The following is a 12,499-nucleotide window of genomic DNA, read 5'->3' as shown; positions in this document are numbered from 1 at the left end:
GCAAGTGATCGTGCATCGGGCCATTTGCGCAAGTGACTCGAAGGGACTACCTGCCTCCATCTCCACTGCATACTGCCACGGTATGTCTGGGTCCTCTGCCTTCTCTTCCTCATCGTCCTGTAGCTCTTCTGGCTGCTCCTGCTCCTCCTCCTCCTCCTCTCCTGTCACCTGTGTAGAAAAACCACCCATTTCTCTATGCATTGCTTGTGCTCGAATGTCCTCCTCCCCCTCCTGTAGTTCAGCCCCCACAGGGCTCATGTGACATGTAGTCGCCACGTCTCCTGTCCCCTGGCCACCCAGATTTAGCAGCATGTGTTCCAGAACATGAATCAGTGGAATGACGTTGTTCAGACTGTAGTCCTGGTGACTGACAAGTGAAGTGTCCTCCTCAAAGGGTCCATGCAAATGGCAGGTGCCACGCATGAGCTGCCACTGGCTAACATCAAAGTTACACAGTGGAGTACCTCTGCCTGCCTGTGTCATCAAGAAATCGTTTATGGCCTTTCTCTGTTAATATAATTAGTCCAGCATATTGAAGGGGGAATTCAAACGGGTGGAAACGTTGCATATCAGCCTATGTTGGGGGCCGCCGTTCTGCTGCTGCAGCTCAAGGAGGGTGTGCTTTGCAGTGTATGTGTGGCTGAAGTGCTTGCAAAGTTTCCTGGCCATTTTCAGGATGTCTTGCAGATGAGGTGAAGACTTCAGGAACAGTTTTACAACCAGATTGAACACATGTGCCATGCAGGGCACATGGCTCAGCCCTCCTTGACACAGCACAGACACCATGTTCTTCCCGTTGTCGGTCACCATGGTTCTGATTTAGAATCCCAAGTGCGATTTGGCTACATCCTTATCCGCTACTGTGTGCGCATCACTGATGTCCCCCTCAATGCTCTCAGGGCCAGGAGTCTAACCGCTCGCAACACCTGCTCCCATGTGACTCTCCTTATCACTACTTGCCCGCCTACTGGAGGAAGCGGCAGATGTCTCCTCCACATCTTGGTTGGGCAGTAGCTACTGACTGTCCTCTAGTAGCTCATCCTCGCTGAAAAGTGGAGCCGAGCCTATGGCATAAAATACTTCTCGCGCGGAGGGAACTAAAAAATGACAGAGGAAGGTTGAGGACTAGTGGGGGCACAGGGCCTGCTCCCGGGCCATGGCAACTAAGCATCAGAACCCACAGACTGTAGGCTGGGGGTGTGTCATGTCACTTGCGACAAAGTCGAAGACTGAGTCAACCATTCAAGCACCGCTGGGTTGCTGGTCAAGACACGACTGCTAGATGACACTGGGAGCTCAGGCCTCTCGCTGCAACTTCTGCTGCCATCCTCCCCTCCTTCTGCTGCCTGCGACAAACATTTTGGCCACTGCCCATTCCCTTTGAAGGGCCTGTCACCTGTCTGACGTACTGTATAATAAAATAATTAAATTAAAATACCCCCCAAAAAAGGCTGTAGTACAATGTAACTTCACCGCTGAACAGTAATTATGACATATAATTCCCCCCCCCCCATTTCTACACCCCAAAAAAAGAAATATAACAATCACCTTTCACCGCAGAACAGCTAATGGGACGTACGTATCTTTCCTTTTAATACACTCCGTAAATGGCTGTACTACAATGTAACATCACTGCTGAATGGCAATTATGACATATATTTTTTTTTCTGTTAATACACCCCCCCTCCAAAAAAAAATGTAAAAGAATGTAAAAATCAACGCAGAACGGCTAATAGGACGTACGTTTATTTCCTATTTAATACACCCTGTAAATGGCTGTATCACACAACTTGCACCCCAATCACAAGCAAGGTTTGCCGGAATTGCTGATGTATCATATAGTGCAAACAATCTAAAAGCAGCTGTATAGCTGCAATTTAGATGCCCAATTAGTGCAGCAAGGTGTAATAGAATATCTCCTATTACCCAGGCTGTACACTATCCTATTGCACCCTGTTCTCCTTTTATAGTGTAGATGATGCCTCCCTATCCTTTCCCAACACCTTGAATAATCTTTCCCTGAACTTCTAAATCGATTTTTCAGCACAATAAAGTCTTTCCTAGCACTGTCCCTAGCGCCTGCTGACGTCTCTCCCTGCACTAAGTACACTGGAAAATGGCTGAATCCAAGATGGCTGAGGCCATTTATAGGGCTGTGATATCACAGGGCTGGCTGGATGCTGATTGGCTGAATGCATGGCATTGTGGGTGAGCCCTCATTCCCAGAGTTCTTTGCTCCATGTCATAACACGTGCAGCAGACATTTTAGGAAAAAATGCAATTCGTCACCACGAAGCGCGAGGAAATTTGGCTTCAGTGCAAATCGAATTTTTCCTGAAATTCGGATCGAAATTCCACTTTTTCAGTTTCGATTCGCTCATCTCTAGCTGTTACCTATGCAGCAACAAACTGTAGGTGTGTGTGAAAGCAGAACGAGGTCAAGACTGACTTAAAATACTGTAATACCGTAGATTTAGCAGTGTATTTATACCAGTTCTAGAATTGTCCTGGCACTTAGGCCAATAAATAAAGGCAGGTGTTTCATATGCTATAGATCAGTGGAGCAAATAGCCCCACATTTTTTAAAAGGTGCGTTTTGGATTGTCTTAGTCAGGCAATGAAATCTACATCTGCTCTGAGCAGGTATAGATTTGCACCAAAATTTCCATCACTTTTTGGCTTTCATTTTAGTGAATTTGTCTAAAATATTTATGCCATGCCCTTCTGGTAAACCACAACCACTTTTTGATATTTTTGGCACCCAAAATTTTTTTTTTTTTTGTACGGATTGTAACTTTTTTGTGGGCTTTGTTTACACCAAACGCTGGCTCTATATTTATCTGGTCTCATATGGCTGTCTGTCCATATGCTATCTATCTGTATCTGTCTATGTATTAGCTGTCTCATAGCTAGCTGTCTACCCTTTTGTCTCTATCTATCTCATATCTATCTATTAAGGATCAGCGAATCGATTTGTACCAAAGTTCGGTACAAATTTCACATTCTATTTCTTCTTATAGAGGGTGCCATTATGTATCGTAAGTTGTCAATGCTAATGCTCCTCTGGGTTTCTGGGAAAAATGTATGAATATTAGCACATCTTACATCTGCTGGTATCAGGCTTAAAGGGGTTTTCTCCATCTTGCTAATTCGTCCTCACCTGCAGCCAGCTCTGCTGTTCACTTCCTGGATTCATGCTTCTAGGGCTGGGCGGGCTTAGGCAGTTTGAGTGAAGCCATGCAACACCTCTTTCTGACATCACATTCCTTGCGTGCTCGTTCATGTGTCTCCTATGGCCACCACTTCCCTCCCTCAATTCGGGAGGCGAGCGGTGGCCGTATCTATGGGATACCATTTGACAACAATGAGGTAGGAGGGAAAGCATTTTATCAAGAAGGGTGGGAGTTTGCCAATACAGTATATTTACAAAAATAATCACTGGCACATCATTAACAGATTAAACAGTAATCATTGTGATGGGAATACCAAGAAAGTTAATTTGAATATCTTTCCCAGAAACCCAGAGGGGTTTTGCCTGGCCTACAGTACTCCTTATATGTACTATGCACGCTAGGTGGTCTCTGTAATGAGAGTACCCCCTAGACAACGCATATATATTACCGAGAAGCCCAGCGTAGCATACTGGTATGTCTCTCGTCCTAGAGTCTTTCCTGAAAAAAAAAAAAGTCCTAGGAGACCACGGAGTGTTATATAGCAACTTTCAAGGCAATTGAAGCATATTTAATTCGGATAGAATCTATTCGTACCTGAATACAACTTTTCCCCAATAAATTGGTGAATCGATTCCAAAACAAATTTCAGCAAATTTGCTCATCTTTACTATCTATCTCCTATCTGTGTATCATCCTATATCTGTCTTTCTGTATTCCTATTTATCTTTCTCAGTTTTTTCTTTTTCCTGCCCTTTCACTCTGAATGGATGGATTCTTTCATATCCACCAAAAATCTCTGCAGTAGAGAATGGAACCCCTATACGCGGATGACACGATCACTCGGTATGCTTGCATGAATTCAGATGTATCTTTAATTCTGTTATCTTGTGAATTATACGTGTGCATGGAAATCTCACTCTGCTTTATCAATTTTTAGGAAACCACTACCTTCTTTGGATGGAAAGTCCCATGTCACTATGCTGGACATGCAGCTTGTTAAACTCAGACAGACTTCCCTCATGCTGATTAGGGAGGCAGCCATGCGGATGAGGGAAGAAGCGACTGATGTAAAGTCCACACTGACAGATTTAGAGGACTGGCTAGAAAAACTGCAACAAATTTCTGAAGAGGTCATTAATTTACATGTTATACTGTACATGCCATCCACCCCAATGTAATGTAATCATGGCCTACTCCTTAGGTTTATGAAAGGGAGGAGTTTACAACCATGAACATGTACATTCCTGCGTGCATACATATAGACACACCATGACACTAAGGCCTCATGCACATGGCCGTGTGCTCCCTGCATCACGGATGTGGACCCAGTCACTGGAGCTGCGGTGTGGAATGGAGGCACAGAAGCACTACGGAGTGCTTCTGTGGTGTCTCTCTCTGTGCCTCCGCACCGCAAAAAATAGAACATGTTGAACTCGTCTTGTTCCGTCCTGCCTGTCGCACGGACGTTGCCCGTGCATTGGGAACCGCAATTTGCAGGCCGTGTGCATGAGGCCTTAGACACACACGGACACACTGTGACCTCAAGAGACACACACACACACTGTGACCTCAAGAGACACACACACACACACACACACACACACACACACACACTGTGACCTCAAGAGACACACACACACACACTGTGACCTCAAGAGACACACACACACACACACGCACACACACTATCAGTAAGAAAATCCCTTTCCATATGGACATCATAAAGCGGGGTTCTCTGCTGTGGACCCCCTTAACTGTATATGCCAGAATGAAGAGGCACTATTTCATTGACGGGCTCCTCTTGTTTCCATTTTAGCCTCAGAACAGTATGCCGGATGTGATTATCTGGATGATTAGAGCAGAGAAAAGACTGGCATATGCCCGCGTCCCTGCCCACCAAGTTCTCTTCTCATCCACTAGTGAAGAAGCCTGCGGTAAATACTGTGGGAAGACTCAGACAATCTTCTTGCAGGTAGGTGACTGACATAATGGCTTCACTCCTTCAGGAAGGGGTGATTCTCCTTTTATGCATTTTAGTTTTTTACTCAGTCTTCCCAGAGCCATGACTTTATTTTTCCATTCACATAGCTCTATGAGGGCTTAATTTTTGTGGAATATGTTTTTACTTTTTAAGAACATAATTTAATATTGTATATGATGCAGTGTGATTATGCCAATACTACATTTTGTATGGTTTTTCTTGTGTTTTAATGCTTAAAGAAACTTTTTTCTTTGTATCACCATATCACTGTGTTGTAGAAAATATTAATAGTTGTAATCCGCTCGCATCAAAGTTTGTGTAAGGAAAAAGGTGACTCTCTGCCTTCCTCAACCCCAGTCAGACAGACCCAGGTGCTACCATCTTGATTGAATTCTGAGCCACTCCTCCTCCTCCCTGCTCAGCCTGTACCTTTTATTTACTCACAAAAGGTGTATTTTATTTTTATGTATACAGAGCTCTGTAATGGCTCATTTTTTTGCAGGGTGATCTGTAGTTTTTATTGATACAATTCTGGGGTGTATACCTTTTTTTTTTTTTTTTTTGTCACTTTTCATTAAATTTATTGGGGGAGGTTAAGCAATGAATAAACATCGAATGGGTCATTTTCATATTTTTTTTCTGTTAATCATGATCAATAAGTTTATATTTTAATAGTACTGTCGTTTTGGGATACAACAGTGCTGATATTTTATCTTTTTTTTTGTGTTTTTTAATATGGGGAAAAGGGGTGATTTGAATGTTTATGTATTTTAACATTTTTATTTTTAAACTTTTTTTTTTTTTTTTTTTTTTTTTTTTTTCCCCCCACTTATTTTAAGTCCCCCTAGGGCAGTGATGGCTAACCTTGGCACTCCAGCTGCGGTAAAACTACAACTCCCAAGATGCCCCCCTTGCTTGGTTGCTCTCAGAACTCTATAGAAATAAATGGAGCATGCTGGGAGTCGTAGTTTCACCACAGCTGGAGTGCCAAGGTTAGCCATCACTGCCCTAGGGGACTTGAGCATGCGATCATCTGATCGCTGCTCCCATAGACTGCAATGTTTTAACATTAGTCCCGATAAAGTATAGGGTTTCCTCAAATTTTATGCACTCCGTATATAGAATAACAACTATAACACCTATAGAAAGACACAACGTAGTGCTACCCCAATATAAAAATGTAAATGTTATTGGTTCAAATACATAAAAGTATATATAATATAGTAGGACACAGCTGCAGTCAAGTACAAATAAGACACCCTGTCAGCATGTATATATCATAAACTACTGGGATGGAAGTAATTACAATAATAGCTATATTCCCAAACCTAATATGTCTCATACAACTTAGTAAAGTTCATAGTGCTAAACATACTGTCCCCAATGGTACAAAAGATCACGAAAATATAAAGCAATAACAAAGTGATCAGAGCATACCAGTAGTGAGTAACATAAAAATAATACCGACCAGTGATCATAAACCCTGACGCGAGATGCGAAACGCGTGTCGGGGTTTATGATCACTGGTCGGTAGCACTACGTTGTGTCTTTCTATAGGTGTTATAGTTGTTCTATATACGGAGTGCATAACATTTGTGGAAGCCCTATACTTTATTGGGACTAATGTTGAATCATTGCAGTCTATGGAAGCAGCGATCAGATGATCGCATGCTAAAGTCCCCTAGGGGTACTTAAAATAAGTGGGGGGAAAAAAGTAAAATGAAGTTTAAAAAAATATATAAAAAATTGAAAAATACATAAACATTCAAATCACCCCTTTTCCCCATATTAAAAACACAAAAAAAAGATAAAATCGGCACTGTTGTGTCCCAAAACGACAGTACTATTAAAATATAAACCTATTGATCATGATGAACAGAAAAAAACTGTGTCCTACTATATTATATATACTTTTATGTATTTGAACCAATAAAATTGACCTTTTTATATTTGGGTAGCACTACGTTATGATATAACATTGCAGTCTATAGGAGAATTAATGTTACTATGGCGATAGGAACTTCATTATGGCAAGCCTCCGATCTTTCAGATGGCCCAAGGTTGCCACAGCACTGTGTTCCCATAACTCCCATTGAAGGGCCTGGATGAGGCCTCCTTTTTACCTTGTTCTGGGTGCAAATCCCAGAGGTGGGACTCACATTTATCAGACATTTCCAGTAGATGGGTCATAAAGGTGGGAATACTACTTTAGTTTGATTATTACTTTGAGTTTGGGTTAATGTATGTGGGCATAAAACAAAAACTTTTTTTTTTCTAAAGAGGAACTGTCGCGTCTCTCCTGACATGTCTGGAGACACAACAATTGTCCCCATAATGCAACAGTTGTAAAGCATCTTCTTATAGCTCTATGTTCTCTTCCTCGGTTATACCTACTTGAACTGTATAAATTGCCAACTGGGTGTTACCAGGTGGGGGTTGTGTCTTCAAACTCTCACGCTGTCCAATCAGCACTGCCAGTATCAGACTGTATAGGAACCCACCCATTTGACAAGGGTAATGGTAACACCAGTTGGAAATGTATACATACCTTTATCACACTGCCAAATAACTACAGATCCCAGATCAGACCTCTTATACAAATATAGACTCCAGACCAGACCCGACCCCAGATTAGAGTCCTAAACAAGGAAAGACTATGTGGTTGGTGCCCAGTAAGGAAGAGGATGTATAGTCAGAAGATGTGGTGCCTAAGATTTGTCCAGACATTCTGGAAGAGTAGGCAAGTACAGCCCCTGTAAGTAATATCTGGGCAAACGTTTAGGGCCCCAGTAGTCCACCCATTGTCCATCAACCTCCATCTTGTACTCTGACGTGCACAATTGGTTGGCATCTGTTGTACTTAAGCGCATTAGGGCTAGCGGTGTAGCTATAGGGGAATACAGAGGTAGCGGTGGCACCTGGGATCTGGTGCCCAAAGACCTTCCACACAAGATACCTGTATTCTAAATGGCACATGGTGCAGATATTGCATTGGGGCCCATTGACTACAAGTTTTCTGCTAAGGTCCATGCTATAGTTTTAAGGTAACTCTAGGTTGCACCTCGCTGGCCATTTTATGCTGTAGGTCCATTTAATTTGATACCACCCCGATGGTCACCCTGGTCTACTTGGGTCAGCACCTTCCCTTCCAACTAATCAGAGTTTACAGCAGCCTGGGAAAGAGATTACACCAGGGATCAGCAACCTCCAGAACTCAAGCTTTTGTGACTACAATTCCCAACATGCACACTTGCTCAGCTGTTCTCAGAACTCCCATAGAAGCGAATGAAGCATGCTGGGAGTTATAGTTTCACAACAGCTGGACTTAAACCATTGGAAGGCCCCTTTAAGTACTGAGTAGAAACCTTTTAACAAAGTATACAGTATGTTTACAGACTGCCCATTTAGGGTTCTTGCTCTTTGGGTGTTGGGGTCATTAGTTGGATCCAATGCTAGTTCAGTGATTGACTGCTGTGTCAGGAACACTACTGAAATGTCTGAGTATTCTCTCCTGTCCTAGTACCCAATGGATAAAAATCAAGGTACAAAGATTCCAGTTCAGTTAAGAGTCAACATATGGCTGGGGCTGTCTGCAGTGGAGAAGAAATTTAACAGCTATGCAGAAGGGACCTTCAGTGTGTACGCCGAGATGGTAAGATTGACATATTGTTTGTATGGATTGCTAAATCTGAAGTTAGGGCATTTTTTTACATTTTCTTCTTTTACTGTGACAGTCACTTAGAAGAAGTGCAGCTATTGGTTGTCAACTGTCATTAGCTTCTCAGAAGCTGACTGTAAAACTGTCACTTTGTCATTGTGTCAAAGTGTTCAGGTAATAACTGTTTACCATCACTAATCTGTAGCCGATTCCTCCTTAAAGTGATTGTCCATCTCTACTATCATGTATGCCATTCACCAGTCCAAAATAATGCACTGATTAATTTCATCATGTACCATTATGGGGGGAGGGGTCATGGCTCCATTATCAGATTTGGAAAAGATAAAATTATTTTTACTTGTAGCCACTAGAGGGAGCTCTTCTTACTGTTATACAATGAGCTACATCAGGGGTCAGCAACCTGAGCCACATCTGTTGGAAAACTACAACTTCCAGCATGCTCTATCAACGTCTATGGGAGGGCCAATAAAGTGTGCATGCTGGGAGTCGTAGTTTTACCACAGCTGCAGTGCCGGAGGTTGCTGATTCCTAATCTACATGATGAAATGATATGCAGGAAGGTCCTAATGGTGGCAGCAGACAGAGTATTATATTCAGTCAGTGAAATGTGCACAAAATCATAAAAAGTTCAAATGTGGCTATTTGCATTTTGCACAGGGTAACTAATTGAATTTCTTTTATACATCCTTTTGACAAGTATGAAAACCAAGCTATGATATTTGGGAAATGGGGCACCACAGGTCTGCTGAAGCGTCCAAAGTTCTCTGATGTCACCGGATCGATCAAACTGAAAAGGGAGAGCTTCCTCCCACCTAAGGGCTGGCAGTGGGAAGGAGACTGGATTGTGGATCCTGAGCGGAGGTGAGATTTGTTCCACTGCTGCTAAGAAAGGTTACAAGGGGGGCTATTTCCAGGATAGACCATTTTCATTGTAGCCTCGGAAAAGCTTTTTAAGATCTTGGAATGTAGTCCTCTGATCCTTTAAATCCGTGTCTGACCCTTTAAGGAGCCTTGTGACATGACTCAGGTTATCAATCAAACCAGAGACCCATATTGGCAAATAAGTCATGTTACCAGGCTCTTTAAAGGGTTGAACACTGATGTATAAGGCAGCCACCTATAGGTGGCACTAGAGACCTCCTTTTTTTTTTTTTTTTTTCCTTTTGGAGGAGACCTATTTTGAATACGATTTAGAAATTTTTATTAGTTTTACATATTTTTATTACCACTAGATGCCATCAGAGTTCATTTTGTCTGGTCTATATTATACATAAAAATGTATATATTTTTTGTAGCATAGGTTCTGACAGTAAAGGTCTGAATTGTCCCTCTCACCCCCCCCCCCTCCCAATGGCTATATATAATTTATTTAGTAGTTACTAAAAGTGTGTGTATGTATATGTCTATGTATGTGTGTGTGTGTGTGTGTGTGTGTGTGTGTGTATATATGTATATATATATATATATATATATATATATATATATATATATATATAGTACATTGTATGAGTTTTTACTTTAAAGGATAACAGTATACTGTAAGTATAATGTATTTAGTAATTCTGAAAAATTTTATGGGGCAAAAAGTTTATAACAAACATTTTTGTATGTGATATTTTTTTAGATATATATATATATATCTAAAAAAATATCACATACAAAAATGTTTGTTGTAAACTTTTTGCCCCATAAAATTTTTCAGAATTACTAAATACATTATACTTACAGTATACTGTTATCCTTTAAAGTAAAAACTCATACAATGTGTGTGTGTGTATGTGTGTATGTGTATATATATATATATATATATATATATATATATATATATATATATATATATATATATATATATATATATATATATATATATATATATATATATATATATATATATCTGAAGATACCAGTACATTATGCATGGGGAAAATGCTATTAAGGTTTTTAGTCAGAGAAAAACCTTCAATTGACTACAGTTAAGCCTATGGCTTAACTGGTAAGGTTTCTGCCTCTCGTACAGCAGGTCCTGGGTTCAAGGTTCAGTAGAGACAAAAAAAGTGATAAAAGTTATATTTATATAGGTGTCCAAAAGCACTATCTGACTGCTGAAGGCTCTCATCACATCAGAGTGCTGCCACAGTGTCAGGGTGTGGGGCAGTCCTGCATGGTCTGCCCACATTGACTAGGTATCCCAGTACGTTGAGCTGCTCCTGTGTTTTCCTGCAGTTTACTGACTGAAGCAGACGCTGGTCACAGTGAATTTACTGATGAAGTCTTTCAGAATGAGAGCCGATACCCTGGTGGTGACTGGAAACAATCTGATGATACATACACTGACGTGGTGAGAAATGTAACTTTTTATAATGCTAATTCATTACCATTAACAGTACCTGAGGGGCAGGGAGATCAAGGGGAGTGCTTCCATCACCCAGTATTCCTCCTCCAACAGCTAAGGAAATCTCCAAGCAGGAGTGACTTACAGAGAATTATACACAATGACTGAGAACTAATACATAATTTATGTATGTATTGACCCCTAGTAACTGGCGTTTCTCCAGATCACCCTGGAAGGCTCTTCAAGCACCAGGTATCTGTACATTATAGCCAGGAGAAGCACCATCATACCCTGATGCAAGACTGGGATTAATGAGGACTTTACTTTATAAACGTTCAACTATTTTGCCATCTCCAGAAAATAACAGTACAGTAGATTAGTCAGTTTTCATTTCTCAGGTAGACTGAAAGGACACGGTTTAAAATTTTTGGGGCAGCATCACAATGGAAGGTTCTTTTAAGGTTTTCTCATCTTACTCAGGGCTTTCCAGAGCTCTGGGTTCCCACTTTCTTTCTGTTCCTTATGCGGGTTTTACCCGTCTGTCACGCTGGTCCCAGCTGCACAGCCAACTGCACCTGGTTAATCAGTCACCTCAGCCGATGCCTTTATAATGCCACTGACTTGGCAGGAAAGACTGCCTGTGCACTTTAACGTCCACATGACGGCTACTGGAACCAGCCTCACTCACTCTGCCATGGTCAGTGATAGTGACTGGGGCCTCAATAGACTTCACAGTAACCTGACCGACACTGGGGCATGCCAAACAAAAGAAAACCATTTGGTTTTCAGAACACTAACACCCATAGACCCCTCCCCTCACTTCTTCCATGAATTCTACCGCCACCTTGCAACATGATATAAAATAAATATCACATAACATTTTACATTTAAACTATTTCACTGTCAGGTGGTAATGTTCCTCAACCACAATACAGCTGCTTAAAGACTGAATTTTAACTTTATATCCTAAGCAAGAGGTTTGAAGCGAAGTCTTGTCAAGGGTCTAAAAAAAACCTAAAAAAACTAAGCCTGGTCATTTCTGCCTACTGGAAGAACATGTTGTTGCTTGGTCTTCAGTAGAGAAATCCATGACCCAGGGATTTATTCACATGAAGTGTAGATGTTGGCCATAGTGTTCAGTGATATTCCAACTGCTACTTTACTCGCCCAGGCTAGAAATAAACGGAGAAATGTGATGTAATGGATGAGTTTTCTATCTTTGTCTCCAGCAATTTTCATATATTGCTTCGGTTACCCCTCGTTCTTCTCGAAATGTTGACCCATCTGAGGTTTACCCTTGTACAATATTATTATTATTTTTATTTTTTTTTCAG

General features: G+C 41.3%; 1 protein-coding gene across 8 annotated transcripts in view; it reads left to right on the top strand.

Moving 5' to 3' along the window:
* Positions 1-12,499, top strand: part of MYOF (myoferlin) — a 210,525-nt gene that overhangs the window by 141,831 nt on the left and 56,195 nt on the right. For all 8 annotated transcript variants that reach the window (XM_040437962.1, XM_040437961.1, XM_040437959.1 and 5 more), the window contains 5 exons: positions 4,111-4,303; positions 4,990-5,145; positions 8,675-8,806; positions 9,531-9,694; positions 11,057-11,171. In XM_040437962.1, the coding sequence (XP_040293896.1) occupies positions 4,111-4,303; positions 4,990-5,145; positions 8,675-8,806; positions 9,531-9,694; positions 11,057-11,171 (760 nt within the window). The remainder of the gene's footprint in view (positions 1-4,110; positions 4,304-4,989; positions 5,146-8,674; positions 8,807-9,530; positions 9,695-11,056; positions 11,172-12,499) is intronic.

Source organism: Bufo bufo, chromosome 6 (genome assembly GCF_905171765.1).
Source record: "Bufo bufo chromosome 6, aBufBuf1.1, whole genome shotgun sequence".
NCBI lineage: Eukaryota > Metazoa > Chordata > Amphibia > Anura > Bufonidae > Bufo > Bufo bufo.
This window is presented reverse-complemented; position numbering and strand designations above follow the sequence as displayed.